Source organism: Branchiostoma floridae, chromosome 10, assembly GCF_000003815.2.
Source record: "Branchiostoma floridae strain S238N-H82 chromosome 10, Bfl_VNyyK, whole genome shotgun sequence".
NCBI lineage: Eukaryota > Metazoa > Chordata > Leptocardii > Amphioxiformes > Branchiostomatidae > Branchiostoma > Branchiostoma floridae.
The window spans coordinates 14090384-14107210 of record NC_049988.1 but is presented as its reverse complement, the minus strand read 5'-3'; the positions used below and the strand labels follow the sequence as shown (position 1 = coordinate 14107210).

The window sequence follows — 16827 nt, the reverse complement described above, 5'->3', positions numbered from 1 at the left end:
CCAGAATATTTACACTTTTAAGTTTATGCTATAATATTGCTTAGGTTGCTTTTAAAAGTTCTCTCATTTTCATTTCATACATTTCTTCAGTTTTAACTTTTATAGGTAATAGCTTCAAGATGTAACGGAAGGGAAAGATAATTTGAGGATTAACATTCTTAGTCACTCCCATCCATTCTGCTTATCAGAGAAAGGGCCCTTCCCACATGACTCACATTAAAGGGATGTAAACTCAGCTCTGCATGGAGGCAACAATGCCTCAATCGTACATCAACTTTATTAGTTCCTATCGGGGACGTGATATCTGGGTCTACGGGGGCGATTTATTTGTCCCGCATATTGATATTACCTCCCCCACAGGTACAGCCAATCACCTTGATCTGATACACCCCGCTTCTGATCCATTTTGTCTGCTGAACTCTACAGGGCAAAATCAATTTGTTTGGGAGCAGGAAGCTGGATTATATTGTGGCATATTCTCTCAGGAAAATTGCCTTACTTAGGGATGAAAAAAAACGTGGCCTGTAGAAAGCATGTCTAGGTTTTGGGGTCAGAATCAATTTGTTTGGAAACTTGGAGTTGGATTATATTGTGGCATATTCTCTCAGGAAAATTGCCTTACTTAAGGAGGAAAAAATGTGGCCCAGTGAAAGCACAGCAAGGTTTCGGGGTCAGAATCAATTTGTGTGGAAACTTGGAATTGAAATATTACATAATAAAACTCTTTGTGAAATTGCCATGGTTTGAGATGAAAATGAATAAACCAAGCCATGTTAGTCTCTAAATGTTGAATCTATTCCTTTGTCAATCAAAATATTCTAGAGTGCTTGTACAATGTCTTTAAACTTAATTGTAGTAACTGTAGATAATGTGCAATTTTCTGGCCAATGGTGAAGTCTTCCAAGGTGTTGTCCCACACCCCTGTCAATCATACTGGCCACAGCAGCTCTACTGATTACATGTGTCAGATAGGGACGGACAGTTATGATTGTCATAAGCAGCAACTCTCCAAGGAGACATTCTAGCAATATTGACTCCATTCAATCATATCTCATGAAAATATGGAATTAAAGAAATAAAACTCAGGTAATAATGTTTAATACATGTTTATTAGATTAATTTTTTTGTTAGAGTTATTGTTGAATATGTATTATCGATATGATTGCAGATGAATGACTAATATCAATTCGTAGGAAAAGTTTCACTTCTTATTTCACGTGAGGTGATTTCTCCGTATCCATTGGTTTACCAATAAACAATTAAATTCTGCTTTAGAATGACTGCATCAATGAAACAGAACCAATCCAATTCCTCTTGTTACAGTAGAGTACCCTGGACACACTCAAAAAGTGATAATATATTCATTAACGGACAGTTTCCTCTACTTTGTCAGTCAAGCGTGGCCCTAATCTGACCATGTATGGACACGGATTTGTGTCAATTTTCCACAGTGGTGGTTGCCTTAGCCTCCTTCGCAGACTTCTAGTTGCGGCTGGCTTTAATTTTATGCAGGGCAAAACTCCTTCCACACTGACCACAGCAATCTTCCTTTCTAGGCAAACTGCCTTCCATGGCAAATTCACATTCCCATCATTAGACAACCTTAGCCATCTTTGAAACTTGCTGACCAGCGCACACACACACACACATAGAATAAAAGCCCGCCGTGCTCGAAGTCTGCATAGGAGGCTATGGTTGGTAAGTACTGTAAATGCAGAAATGTTCACAATTGGTTTTATGTTCGCAGTTTTTGCGGTGACCACTTCACTGCGTATTTAAAACCACTGGGAACATTTTTCCATTATAGTATGAGACTGCAGTCTATGGGGCTACCATGAACTTGAACCCACCAAGAACACTCCATTTTCCTGCTATCACGAATGTAAATCCCCGCGAACTTAAATGGATTTACAGTATGTTGTGCTTTCTGGCATGACCAGTCGCTGTAGTAGTGGAACTGTTCTGGACAGAGAGCAGGTGACAGCAAGCAGAAATTCATCATTTCTTCATTTAGCTGGAAGGGGAGGACGGTTTCATACCCTGATTGATGCTTGTTTAATCGACAAAGTTTGACTGAATGTAGGTCAAAGTAAGTCAATCAATGTACTTCTCAATCTGGATCTTAACTTAAACTTGCAATTACCCTCCAGGCAAGAACTTGCAAATAAACGTTCACCTTAACTTTATGTTTTGGTTTAGTTTTACAGTTTACTACACGAGAGGTTGAAGCTGAGTGTATGTCTTATTTCTGCTCTATACCAAATTTTATCAATTTACGTTATTTCTGCCTGGTGTAGTGTTGGCAAGCCAGGCTTCAAATTCCTTTTTTCAATAACCTACAATATGAAGTTATTTATCATACATGTCCTCATTACATTTGCAATTTGGACAAGAAATGAAAGCCTTAGAAGATAGAGTGAGACGTAAATCCATCTAGTCCATTTCACTTCCATTTTATTCATCATCATTATCACCACTGTATCCATTTTATTACAGACATTTTAATTAGGAGAACTCTCAAAACAGTATAAGCAGGAAGAAATGTATAAATGTATGTAATCACAATATCCAATCCTGTGCTTGATGAGTGAAACCTTTAAATGGTTATGAGACCCAGAGGACTGGAGGTTAATTAGTCTGCACACACATTCATCCCAACAAGATGCCATTGCCATTTATCATTCTGTCTGTAATACTTAGGCCTACGTCACATCTCCAAACTGGCCAGGCAGCTTTCGGGACCGAAAAGTATGATGTTAGACAGAGACACCAAACTACACAAGACGTAAAGAGAATAGTCCCAACAAGATACCATTGCTATTTATTATTCTGTCCATACTACTTAATAGATATAGGGACACATTGGGTCAACATTTACTGTGTGGTGTTGAAAGTTTTAAAATGGGGAACAATGTCAACAAAGCTACAGGCATCTATACCTAGCCTGGGTGCCAGCCTTTTTAGCTGTACTCGGCTCTATTGGTCACTTCTGTAGCCAAAAACAAGGGTACCTGTACCTGAACTTGCATGGAGGTACACAGCCATACATAGAGGTTGGGTCGCGGAGATAGTACTGGTCGCAGTAAAAATCTTGAACACTACCATCTCCGTGAGTAACCCAACCTCTGCTTGGAGAATACGTGTATATGGCATTTCAGTCTATGTGTGTTGACTCTTTTAAATACAACTTGGAAAACAAATTTATGAAATGTTTTTGAAAGGTGATTCAACCATGAACATTACTTGGCTGGAACATTCTGTAACTCAATTTCAAAGAATGATGGTGTGTTTGAAAAGCTTTCAAAGTGTTGAAGATTTAACTTGCAATGAAATTTGCCAAGACCTACCTTACTGGCAAATTCTTTTTGATCACACTGATGTTTTGTCAGAAACACCTAACATACTTTGTTTGGTTGAACTCAAAGGATAATGCTGTAGACAAAGCGTAATCCTTTTCCGTTTTTTTACGCTCCCTCACCTGAGCATTGCTCGCTTTCATGTAATCTTCACATGCTGGGAATGTCATTAGGGGCAACATTCACACACCTGGGGCCTTATATACAAAAATAGAGCTGCACCTTCTAGTGACGTTTTCTCTAAGTAATGTACGTGTAGCATGGTTATCTATAGTAAAATACTAGACTTTTTAATGATAAATGCATTCTCCTCTCTTTAGTTAGATATGTACATGTAGTTCTTAAAGAATTTTGTAATGAAGCCAGTATTCATGATAATGATGAAGTTAACCATTTCCTGTGTATAAAAATAGAGCTGCAACTTCTAGAGACTTCCCCCCCCCCCCCAAGTAACATACCATGTTTATAGTAACAATATGACAAATTCATTCTCTTTTCTTTAGATATGTAGTTCTTAAAAGAACAAGAAAATGAAACAAATTTCTTAATGAAGCCAGTGCTCATGATAATGCTGAAGTTAACCATTTCCTGATGTTTATGTAGGGACCTACCTGTTACCTGTCCTATGATAATAACCCAGGTGGCATAGTTAATATCCATGGGGATCAAACACAAGTACTCTAATTATTACGGCACCTGAGACCATGTCATTATTCACGTTATATGATATGCATTTAGATCGTATCTAGCTGTATGGTACTTGTGTTTGCAAGTTTGCAATACATGTATACAGTATCCGCATATACAAAATGTATATAACATAGTCTTTGTGGGGGTTTTTTTTGCATTCATTGTGATAGACATACAATATATGCGGGTTATGATTTTATTACATGTATCTGGTATTTCAAATTAATCCAATTCATTCAATCATGAAGGAAAATATAAAATGATCATTGGAATGAAAAGTAATTTCTGACAATGTATTTTATGCTGGCAACATTGCACTATTGGGAGAAATTTCTTTGAACTGAAAATGTACAGAAAAATCATTTGTCATAATGTGATTGAAAAAATACAGCTTTGTTACATATAGCTGGTTCTTTTGTAAATCTGCCACAATACAAAAAATGGCTACTTTCTATGAAAGAGAAAGATTCTTCTGTCTCGATTGATATGTTGTATTTAAAGACATGTGTGCATTGTATGTCCTCCATCTGCACATAGATTAAAAGTGAAAGTTCCTGATTGAAATCATCAGCCTTCATTATGATGAAATATATGACATATTACTTTATTAGAGTGGTTTCATTATGGCATACAATTATGCAAGTAGTGCACTTTATATATAGGAAAGGAATAACATAGAAAGTTCAAAGTAGAACAAGTTGTCAGAAAAAATGTACAATACACATGCAAACATTCAGTTACCAGGCATATTAAAGTTGCACGGTTGATACACAATCAAACATAAGCATATGTCTGGTCCCCAGACGCCAGCAAGACAATTGTGTACATACAGATCAGAACGATTTCCCCTTACCCATAGAGGGTACAAATTACCCTGTCATGACAGGATTCTAATATTGCCATTCATCTGAAGTTCATACACATTCATGACACCCCCCCTCCCCAAGTCCCAGAGGTAGTTAGTACAATGTGTTCAGGTGTTTGCAGTTAGATGTTGAGCTTTGTAGAGTGACACTTTGGTAAACCCTTTGTGATCCTTCTGATTTCAGAAAATTTGAAAGTGTGAATTTTCGTCTATGCTGTTAGAAGTTACGTTTTGCTTATTGCTGTACTGACCAGGGTACGCTGTTACCAGTTACCACAAAACATGGTTTTCGTGGTAACCTTTCCACTGAAAAATAGTAACACTTTGTATTACTACTGTACAATTATTGTTTTAACCACAAACGTTAACTCTGATAAAACTACCTTTTCCCTCCTACCAAGAACTTCAGTCCCTACAAAAATAGATCTATATTGATTCACAGTATTTGTATTATGGTCAGCATTCTAATTTGAAAGTGTAACCATGATGGACAGTGGATGATGATGATTGATTTACTATAGTATCACATCATACAAAATACAAAAAATGATACTAAAAGACTATGACAGATATTGTATATTCATGAACAGTATATCACTTTGCACCACTATTTTAGATGAAAAGGGACACGTGTATGGATGCTAAGCATGGCGGATGAAATTTTAATGTTTTGCATGAGATGTGACCATTATCCCTGATGGGAGTCCCACAGTCCCTCAGGGAGGCTCCAAACTGTATCTGCCGACCACAGCAGGCTCAAACCCATCACACTGCATCAAACCTAGCATTTATCTTCAAAGTGGCCCATTTCAGTGGTGGTTTGTCATTGGGGTTTCGGGATGTGTAAAGCTATAATCACGATATATGCACTAAGTTGACCAGCCCTTACTCAAATTTGTAAAGAGATCACAATTGAAAAAGGGTACACAAAAAACAACAATATTGGTAGAAAAAGTGAAACCATTGGAACTTACAAGACTAGCCTCCATAGCAGGCTCTCTGTGGGCCCGGCAGCACAAGCGACCCAGTACTAAAAAAGACCAGCAAAAGTGTATTATGAACCCCAAAAAGTAAAAAAAAAAATCTGGAAATTTACAAACTCTTTCATCAGATTTTGATAGAAGAGAACCTCTGTAGTTTTGCATATGTTATCAAGCTTCCATAAAAAGCTTGCAGCGGTGAATTACTAACAATAAAACAGTCACTTTCCCATCTTGATTTAATGTATTTATTTCCTGTTTTCACCACAATGCAGAAAAAATAAGATTGATGGTTGCAATTTGATCAAAATAACCATTTCCACCTCAGCAGTAATGTGTACAATAGCCTCCGCAGAAGGCCTTTTAAAGTCATTGTAATGACAAAAGCCTTTTGTTGTTTTCCTTTCCTGCATTTGCACGTAGGTGCCTATTGCAAAGTGGTTTTACATGATTGATACTTCCTATACAGTGGACGACATTTTTTATTATGATACTTTAATGTCCTGCCATAATTAGAATGAATTGCTTCGGAGATAATGTAGACATATCAATCACAATGATGCCATAGTAGAAAAGTGCAATGCAAAATACCATAGATAAACATTTATCATTAATATTTCCTGTATCTACATGTAAATATACCAAATGTACGTACATGTATATGCATGTACTGTACCTTGGTTGAAATGTAATGATAAGAGTCGGAATTTAATGATAATAGGTATGGATTTCGTAATGGCCTGCTTTTCTTATCCTTTTATTTATGTTTTATCTGGAAAAAAGCAAACCCATGTTTTATCACATACATTTAGAAAAGGAACATCAAATCGTATCCTAGCAAAACATATTGGTAACAAAATAATGTTAGATTGTGACAACATTGAAAAGTGAGACATGATCTGTAACATTACTACATGTATTGGGTTTCTCCCTAAGGCTCAGTTACCCCACATAGCGCTCTAACTACCTCTGGGACTAGATAGCAAAGGTGAGAAGGATCACACCTCTAAATCCCTCACCTGGGGATTTTAAGCACAAAAGACTTTCAATATTGCCTTACCACTTAAATTAGGATTTATTGGTGTGATACACCTTTCTCACGCGGCGGCCATGATAGATCTAAAACGAGTTCAATGTGGCAAACAAAAGGCTGTCCATCATAATTAGCAGTTCGACCAATCGTAGCCTGCCAATTAGGAAATCGACCAATAAGTGAATGGCTGCAAATTCGTTAAAAATTTGCATTATTATGTTTTTATTTTGCATCTCTTAAGGGACTATGGGGTCAGTCTACACTACTCTGAATTGCTACATCTTTCGGTGCATAACACTTCTTGTAATATTTATTATTATTCTATCTTATATCATGAAAATTTGTGTGGTTTGGGGGAAAACTAAATGGAACCTGATTTTAGAAATAAGTTTTGTCTGTTTGCCTCATTGACCTCTTCTTTGATCTATCATGGCTGCCGCGTGAGAAAGGTGTATACGCAGGGTAGAAAGTGGAGTAAATATTGACCAACCAGGGCCCTTCCCATTTAGAAGTCTGCTCTGCTGGTTATTGCAATTGATAAAAATTCCCCACATGCAAATTCGTAGTTTCCATACATATATCTTTGTAAATACATGTATAGATAATCCTTCTTTGTTCATCTTGTCATCAAAAGGACATTTCTACCTACCCATGACTTTGTTAATGCATATCTAAATCTGAAGAAAAGTCAACATTGCAAGTCCAATAAATGGCACGAAGTAGATTATTGTTACCTAAAATTGATGTTTTTTGTTTCCAGATTATTGGCAGGAGCGCCCATGGACGACAACATTTACCAACAGAACACCATCCAGCCAGGTGCCTTGTACAGATGTCCTATGTCAACCAGGGTCAACGACTGCATCCAGCTCAGGGTGGACGATACAGGTGAGTGGTACTGCAGGAGTAGGGGGCGCTGATGCACGGTACATGTGGCGATATAGTAGTTCTGTCAGTTTAAGCTATAACTTGTGTCAAGTTTAGAATCTGTATTGTGTGAGGATCACTGACTTTGTTACTTTGCCAGTTGAAGCTAAAACTCTTTTCCTTCGAAGGCTTTAATCTGGAAGGTGCTGTGGTTATTTTGTATCTAATAGGGCTATTTTATACAGTTACATTGATGTTTATACTTTGTGAAAGTTGTAAAGAGTGTTTATGTTGTATTGATTCCACTCTCCCCTGGCCACTTCAGATGCAAGCAGCAAAGAAAACAAAACCCTACAGTGGCTGGGAGTCAACGTGGAAACGATGAACAACGTTGGAGGAAAAGTGCTAGTAAGTAATTGCCTCAGACAGCAGGGTTGGACATGTCCACTAGCCCGATTGTGCAGGGCAAGTGAAAGTGCTGATCGGGTAAGTGCATGTCCTACCCTACTTGTCTGATCGGGCAAGTTAGATTTTTTATGAGTGAGATTTTGATATACTTGTTGCTGGTACTTTTCACAGTCGTGGCATAAAGAATTGGTCAACACAGAAAAATAGAGCCAATAACAAAAGAATTCCATTGCTGGAAATAAAAATCCAAAGTGAAAAAAATCCAAAGTGAAAAGTTGGTTTGGACAATTGATCACCAAAAAAAGTGGTCACATTAGCTAGGTCTAACTGTATACATTTCTCCGCAGACGTGTGCACACAGGTACATGAGCGTTCCCAACAGGGACGCCAGCTGGGGCCTCGGGAAGTGCTTCCAACTGACCAATCAGCTGGGACTAGATGACACCCACAGCAGCCAGGGGCAGTGGACGCCATGCCAGGGGTACGGGGATGGACACCAGGAGTACGGGTACTGCCAGGCTGGAACGGCCGGTGGATTCTCTGAGGACGACAAGGACGTCATTTTTGGAGCGCCAGGGTCTTACTACTGGATGGGTAAGGATTTGTGATTACAGTGCTGGTGACTTCCTTTGTATTTCCATTACTGTAAATGCAGAGATTTCCATGGTGGTTTTATGGTCATGGTTTTCGCATTGCCAATTCACCACAAACTTAAAACCACCGTGAACATTTTTTTCCATGGCGGTAAGAGACTACAGTGCATGGTGCTACCTCGAACTTGAAACCATCGCGATCAGTCCTTTTGCCTGCTTTCGCAAAATTAAATCCTAGCGAACTTAGATGCATTTCCATTGATACCTCTCCCCCTTCTCTTCCGTTACTTCCCTTTGTTATTCTTCACTCCTTCCGTACATTCCCTTCTTCCATTTCTTCCCTGCATTCTTTTCTACTTTCTCTGTTACTTCTCCTTTTCCCTCCTGTTCAAAATTTCATATATTTATTATGTTTGCGGAAGCAGCAAACATATTGTTTTTCCTCAGATCTTCTTCCAAAACGCAGGAAAAGCTTGGGCTCAATCGTGCTCTGTATGTTTCCAGCTTTTTGATTGGCCACAAAAGGACTTTTGTCGAAGACACGTCACATGTAAACGTATCAAAAAAACGCTTGCTCAAACCGGGATCCAATGAAAACACAGATGACAAAGTCTTTGGCTGTGAAATGCAGCTTTTTAATTGGCTGAAACTGTAGGCTTGTCATCGAATAAACCAATGAACGCACAGGACTGAAACCTGCCTGTCCGAATTGTGCAGTCTAACGTAATAAGGTTAAAAATCCACCGTAAGTTTTGTAATGCAGCGTGGCATAGTGGGGAGTCAAACAGCATCACACGCTGGAGGGCGTATCCCGCAGGGGAAGTTTTTTTTATTCTCCATTTTAGACATGTATCTTGTATCTACAACGTATTCATCTCGATAACAGGGCATCGTTCGTTTTACACGCCTTTTTTATTTTTATTTTTTACTTGCACTCAAAAGACGTGTGGGTCGCTACCGACCGTAGACCACATACGGTCCGTGTGTGGAGGGGGGCTCACCAATGCCTCGTCTTTCTTGTTGTATCTTTTCTTGCGATTTTTCCTCTCTTTTTCCTTCGCAAACATCCTGCATTTTTTTTTTTCAAAAATGTTGCTTTTCTAGTGACTATGTATCTTTATGATCTACGTTTACCCCCCTGTTGTCCCTTGCAGGTGTCCTGTTTGCCACCGACGTCACCGACCAGAGCTCAGACCTGAACATGTACAAGAGCCCGGAGGACTTGGAGGTGGCTGGGGTGCCCAGAAACAGCTACCTAGGTAAGGATGGGTACAAATTTTGGGGAGTCTAGAAACAGATTAGATATGTTTCCATTGTTTGGCTGGAACTTCTATATGGGTACAAGATTTAGGGAGAATAGAAACAGATCTCATAGAAAACTAGACAAGTTGTAACATAAAGTTACAGTGTCTTGGAGTTACAGAGGCCCATGATGTGATCTCTATACGGAGATTAGCTCAAATATGATAGAAACGTTTTATGGTTTAATATAAGTAAGATGTATGGGACAGCAAGATGCTCCACAAAACAACCTGCTGTTGAACCTCACTGCCATTGACTTACCTGCACTACAGTCTGCATTCTACATTCATACAGTCTGCAGAATGTGTGGTCATCATTTCACTATGGTTTCTCTTTGCTCTGCAACATTTTCTGACTCCCAGACTATGTCATACTATTCATTTGTCATTGCTGTGCTCTATAATCTGTATTGTTTGTCTTTGATTAATAATGTCTGTTTTTCAATTACTGCTATGATCTCTCTATCCTGGATTCTAACATCCAGAATATTTTGCTTTACTAGGCATGGTTGAGCTGTGACAGCCATGGTCAATCTGTTAGCCTTTTTGATATTCGAAAATGGAAGTTTGGACTACACTACAACAAGGATTGTTCTATTTTGGTTACCAATGTTACATCCCGTAAAGATACATATGATTGAAAGTGCTGCTTTCACTTAAGTTTTAGAAAAAAAGGTCTTACAAGAACTCCTCTACATGTTACATGGATGGGAATGCTCAGTAAGAGAGTATTACAGTAAAAAGAAAAGTCTATGCTTTGGAATTTTTCATATCAAACACTGATGTATTATGTTATTTTGCTTGAGATTGACTGTCACAGCTCAACCATACCTCTCTATTGTTCCTGTGCTATGACTGTAACTGTATGCCTTCACTCTGTCCATGCTTGGCTCTGTTTACTTGTCAACTTTTCTGAGTTGTGTGCTTTAACTCACAGGGCTAGAAACCTTTGGTCAACAGTGGTCCATTCTAAATAAAAGCCTACAGTCTTGCTTTTACCTCATTTTCTACGTCATTTTATTTTCAAATCTCCTTTTGACTTTGGCCAAACTTGTCAAATGTGATCGTTTTCAATAATTTGTGGTAGCATTGAAGCTATTGTCTGCTCAATGCTATTATCAAATCTATACCAAAGCTATGTTTTGTAGACAAATTCCAAAGTGTTGTGTGAAAAAAACTACAACATACCGTTGACAGTTTCTAGCCCTATGGTTTCTCCTTACTTTTCCTAACTTGCTTGACTTGCCATTGGACCTCCCTCCTTTGCCTCTATCTAACTGCTTACCTCAGCTGCTACTGGAGTACCTGTATTACCTGAACGTGAAGGTAACAGTACCACCTGTCCTGTCAACACTGCAGATTCTCTCTGTCTACTCTACAACCCTACACTGTACCCTTTACCTCTGTATTTAAATTTGATCTTTTCAGTGTACACGTATGAGATATAGAAATAAATTGATCGACCAACACTTAATCACACATATCAGTAAGTTCTAATTCATTCAAATATGGTAATTCTTGAACATATTGATCACCCCTCATATCTTTAAAAAAAGAGTTACACATGTAAATGTTTATCTTATCTTCAGATGATTTGATTCTTCCAGTATTTTTCTGTAGTTTCTTTTTTTGAATCAAAGAAGAGTTAATATTACCAATGTTAGTTTACTTAGTTTAGAATAATCTACCCCCCTCACGAATGGTACAGTCCGGCAGGGTACAGTGTTGAAAGGGGCAATCTGTTCATACCACAATTACTTGTATTGTTAACTGGACTATCATTGTTTTATTGTCTGATCATGACTGTCCTTTCTTACACTGACTGTTTTATAGTTAATCATTTGTTGTCCTCATGTGTGACCAGCTATGTTGGCATGAAATTCCGAAAGGATTAGAAAATGTAAAAAACTGATCTATACTTAAATCTCTACATAAGATACACAAGAATTTTAAGCATTTACTTGATTAAATTTTAATGTTGATACCATTCAAAGAACTGCATCTGTGTTCTCTTAAAGCATTGAATCTTTCAGAGACTTCAAGACTTATTTTTGATCATTGGATAAAAGACACAAGACATAAAAAAATTGTTGTAGTCTGTTGTATCGTTTCATGTCAACATGTTTTGTCATTACATGGTTATTGTCATCCCTGTTTCATTATACATGTATTATTGTACTCTGAGCTGTGTTTGTATCATAAGTACCCACTAAGACCTTTCTAAATGACAGGTCAATGTAGCTGTTATCCTCCCAGTCATCTCCTCAGTTCATCAGGACTTATGTCACCTTTTACTTCTTACCCCAAGTTGCTGCCTTTTTATCTCTTGATTTGTTTTTTATATGGCCAGTGGTCAGTCTATACATTGTTTCATCCTTTGACCCAAGTGACTTCTTATCCCAATTTGCTGTCTTTTTATCTCTTGATTTGTTTTTTATGGTCAGTGGTCAGTCTACTCATTGTGTTGATGTTTATGACTGACTGCTTGCCTTACGAATTACGTATACCCCCCTCCCCCCAACCCAGCCTATCAGCTGTTTCTATCATAGTGTTCTCTCTTCATCCATCTTTCTTGTTCTCTCTTGTTCTGTCCATCAGCTACACAGATCCCGAGGAACAGCTACCTAGGTAACCCTCCATTCAGGCATGGAGTGCGACATGCATGATCTATGGGGGCATGTACATGTACAGGGATTGTAGCCCCCATTTACTAACAGTTTGCCCACTGCATGTTGCTACATGTATGTTGCCTAGAAGTGTCTACTAGAGATTGTATTCCATTTCATTTCTTGGTATACGAAATGGCAAATACATATAGAAATGCTATTTTCCTTGGAAGAGGACTTGTTGCCTTTCTTATTTTGATTTGCTTTAAGTAGTGCTGTAAGTAGTAGTAGGTCAGTATAATTTTTTCTGTGATGATGATATTCATGGTATGTGCTGCTCTGGTTAAAACAATTAATGATAATCTTCACTGTTTTGTGTGCACTACATGTACACACTGTTCACCCATTTGTTCTTCCTCCAACACGAGAATGGTGTGACTCATTTTATAACAGCCATTGTTATCATTAAAGAGTATTTAAATTCTTGGAGAATATTGTTGGTTACTATGCTTGCTTTCAATTTGCATACCATAGTTAATATTTTATGTATGATATGGCAAAGTAGATGAAGAGAGGTGCTAATAGTGAGATCTGCTCATAGCATGTTTTTAAAGCAAATCCTACACTTCATATCACATTTAAACAAAATGTGTTACTTGTTGAGAAACTTTGTAGTATATAGTATAGAGTCTTATTTTACCTAGCCGGCATTTGTATTTCACAACAGTTGTCTATATTTCAAAGTGGAAGTTCACAAGACATCTTTTTGGTATACAAGACATAATGCTTCATCCTACTGTTTCAAAGTCTTTGATGATATTACAAACAGCAGCCATTGCTCCAAAGATTGGGCTGTATTGCTATCTTGCTGACTTGCAGTACTAGTGATGTCTTATCACTAATTTGTGCGTTTGAATCCCCCCCCCCCCCTCATCACTACTCTAGGCTGGGCCATCACATCTGGCAGGTTCCTGGCTAAAAACAGGACAGACTATGTGTCAGGAGCGCCGAGGGCGAACAGTAGAGGGGCCGTCCTGTTCTTTGGGAAGGAGGCGGGAAAGTTTGTGACTCGGCTGGTCCTGAAGTCCGAATGGCTAGCTTCCTCCTTTGGATTCTCCGTGGCATCTGTGGACCTGAACTTTGACACGTAAGTGGATGGTGAAAGTTTCAAAATTAATCTCCAAGCAGATTCTACAGTAGCATAAGATACATGTAGTATCAGAAGCTGCCAGAGGAGTGAAGCCGGCCTAGGAGTGTGTTTGGCTATCCAGTGGCTGATGACTCCCTTTGGCCAGCTGAACTCTAGGAGTACCCAGCTTTGATACTGTAAATGCAGAAATGTTCGCGGTGGATTAATGTTCGCGGTTTTCGCGGTGACCACTTCACCGCGAATTTAAAACCACCGCGAACATTTTTCTATAATGATATTAGAATGCAGTCTATGGTGTTACCGCGAACTTAAATCCACCGCGAAAAGTCCTTTTTCCCGCTACCGCGAAATTAAATCCCCGCGAACTTAAAACATTTACAGTACTATTTAATGCCACTGGTAAATCTACCTGGGGATTAGCCAAATAGCCTTTGGGAACTCATTAAATTCTGTCGCCATTTCTTAGGGAAGTTATGGAAAATATAATCAAAATTGTTACTTCAATCTCTCCCTAATATTCAGCTGCTTTCACTTTATTGACAACTAAGGCCACACCAATTTAATTTCTTGGTTCACGGATTCGCTCGCTCCTATTTTTTTGGAGAAAAAAAATAAAAATAAAAATTACCACTCAGCAAATTTTCACCGTTAATGAAACCATTCACCAACTTTCTGGTGTAGCAAATTGGCCTTTATATTATAAGCTCCTTAAAGTGTGAGTACAGGTGCTGTTAATGTACAGTAATGGTGTTTTTGTACTTTTTTCAAGCTGAAAACTTTTTTTCTTTATGTTTTGGATTAGCCGTCACCTTTACCCCAACCATTTTACAATTTTTATTTTTATTTTTATTTCGCCCTCTCGCTCCATATTTTTTATGAAAAAATCCGTGAACCAAGAAATTAAATTGGTGTGGCCTAACTGCCCAATGAAACATTATTTTTCCTTTAGTCCTCCTGAATCTGCAAGTGAAATTATTCTGGTCTTTGCATGTACAGATGGGCAATTACATATTACAAAGTTCTGTCTAAGTGAATATTGATAAAGGGGTTTACTTTTTGTGTTCTGTTCAGGTGGCCAGATCTTGCAGTAGGAGCACCGTTCTACTTCGACGCCAAGAACACCAAAGTCGGGGGCGCAGTCTTCATCTACATGAACGACCAACGCGGGATGAAGAACGTAGAACCCATAAAGCTGCTTGGACCCACAGACTCACTGTTTGGCTTTGCGTTGGCCAATGCCGGAGATGTAGATAGGGATGGATACTATGGTAAGTAGGAATTGAAATCGTCCTTTCTTTCCTGGATTGTTTCAGAAGGCAGAGCTTTGATATTATTAGGTATGCTTTCCCCCAAAAGGAGACATATTGTTTTTGCTGATGTGTTCTTCTTATTATTATTATGCCATGAACCAATCAGAGTTTAGAACTGCAGTTGACATCAGCTTATTCAAGTTATTGTCCCAGTAAATATAAGCAAAATAGTAGCTTAAGCAAATATGAGCAAAATATTACCAGTCCTGTTCCAGCACAATTACAGGTTTGTGATAGCAAAACCTGTATACATGGCCTCCTTCGGTCAATATTGACCATGGTAAAATCTTGTATTGTTAACGTAGAAGGCAATTAACTCGGAGGGGAAACATCCTGCATTTTTGTAGAAAATCATGCCCTTCTGGTTGTTCAAAAGTTAGACGTTTCAAGGATGAAATGTGTCCCTACAGACCTGGCCGTGGGCGCCCCTTACGATGAGGGTGGCATGGGGGCAGTGTACCTGTACCGTGGGGACAAGAACGCTGGCATCGTGAGGAAACCCTCGCAGAAGATCGTCCCCACAGACTTCCCCACGCCTTTCGCTTCCATCCAGACGTTCGGGTACTCCCTGTCTGGAGGCAGGGACATGGATGACAATGGGTACTCGGACCTGCTGGTCGGGGCGTACCAGACTGCAAACATTGTTCTACTGAGGTAAGGGTTAGCCTCCGTCGCTGTCTTTGAACGGGGCTTGTTGTTATTGGGGGTGGGGATAGTTCGCAATTTTCAACGTTGGATTGGTTATCTTGTGCCGGGAAAGGGAGTTTGCTGAGGAAGGGATTGACAGGGAGAAACTCCCTTCCTCGACAAAGTCCCTTTCCCGGCAAAAGAGAACCTAGCCAACGTTGAAAATTGCAAACCAACCAAGGTAATGGTACTGAACCTGATGATTAGAGCTCTGAAAGAGAGGTTTATGACTTGGAGTTGCACAGCATTTTCATATGCCTTTTTATAGCATGAGAGTTTTGTTGATTACTCCTATTTTCTGGATACATGCATTGTTCAATTGAGGTAAAGTCAAGGAAGGTGTTCCCAGTTTCATGTATCTGACCAACCCCAGCAAAAATCTACTGACCCTGGCTGTTTTGGGGAGGGGTTGATCTGTTCAGCATCAAGGACAGGTCCCACTTAATACATACATGTAGCATGATAATAGATGATTTCTAACTTTGAAAATAAAGAATTGAATTGAATTTCAGTATCTTTTTCAGCATCTTTTACAAAATTCCAATACTGTGTGACTTTGAAATAGCAATGCGGGCTTTCAAGTTACACTTTCAGTGTGATTAAACCCATGCGGACCACACCTCAGTTAGACTTTCTGTATTTGTACATAAGACTAACCTCTTACAACAATGTATCTTGCTTTTCCTATAAAGGGCAAGACCTGTTGTAACTGTGGAGGCAACATTTGAAGGCCCCAGCACCATTGACCCCAACGACTTCAGCTCTGGCTCTGCGTGCAGAATTGGAAGAAATAGCAGTTTTATCTGGTAAGTACTTGTTCACTCAATACCGTCTTTAATATATGTCTGGCTAAATAAGACACATATATAAAACTAAAACAAATTATATATATTAGTGAGCATGTGAGATGCTCCAATCGTAGGGTTGTATAGTTCCTCTTTGAGCTGTAGTTTTAGTTGGACATGGGTACAGATAGTGATA

The 16827-nt window shown here is 38.8% G+C and overlaps 1 protein-coding gene across 4 annotated transcripts in view; it reads left to right on the top strand.

The window, feature by feature from the left end:
- Positions 1 to 16827, top strand: part of LOC118424626 (integrin alpha-6-like) — a 48309-nt gene that overhangs the window by 16983 nt on the left and 14499 nt on the right. For 3 of the 4 annotated variants that reach the window (XM_035833271.1, XM_035833269.1, XM_035833273.1), the window contains exons 2-10: positions 7685 to 7812; positions 8117 to 8199; positions 8547 to 8793; positions 9947 to 10051; positions 12692 to 12721; positions 13645 to 13846; positions 14921 to 15117; positions 15570 to 15813; positions 16539 to 16652. In XM_035833271.1, the coding sequence (XP_035689164.1) occupies positions 7685 to 7812; positions 8117 to 8199; positions 8547 to 8793; positions 9947 to 10051; positions 12692 to 12721; positions 13645 to 13846; positions 14921 to 15117; positions 15570 to 15813; positions 16539 to 16652 (1350 nt within the window). The remainder of the gene's footprint in view (positions 1 to 7684; positions 7813 to 8116; positions 8200 to 8546; positions 8794 to 9946; positions 10052 to 12691; positions 12722 to 13644; positions 13847 to 14920; positions 15118 to 15569; positions 15814 to 16538; positions 16653 to 16827) is intronic. The other variant, XM_035833272.1, reaches the window with a different exon arrangement.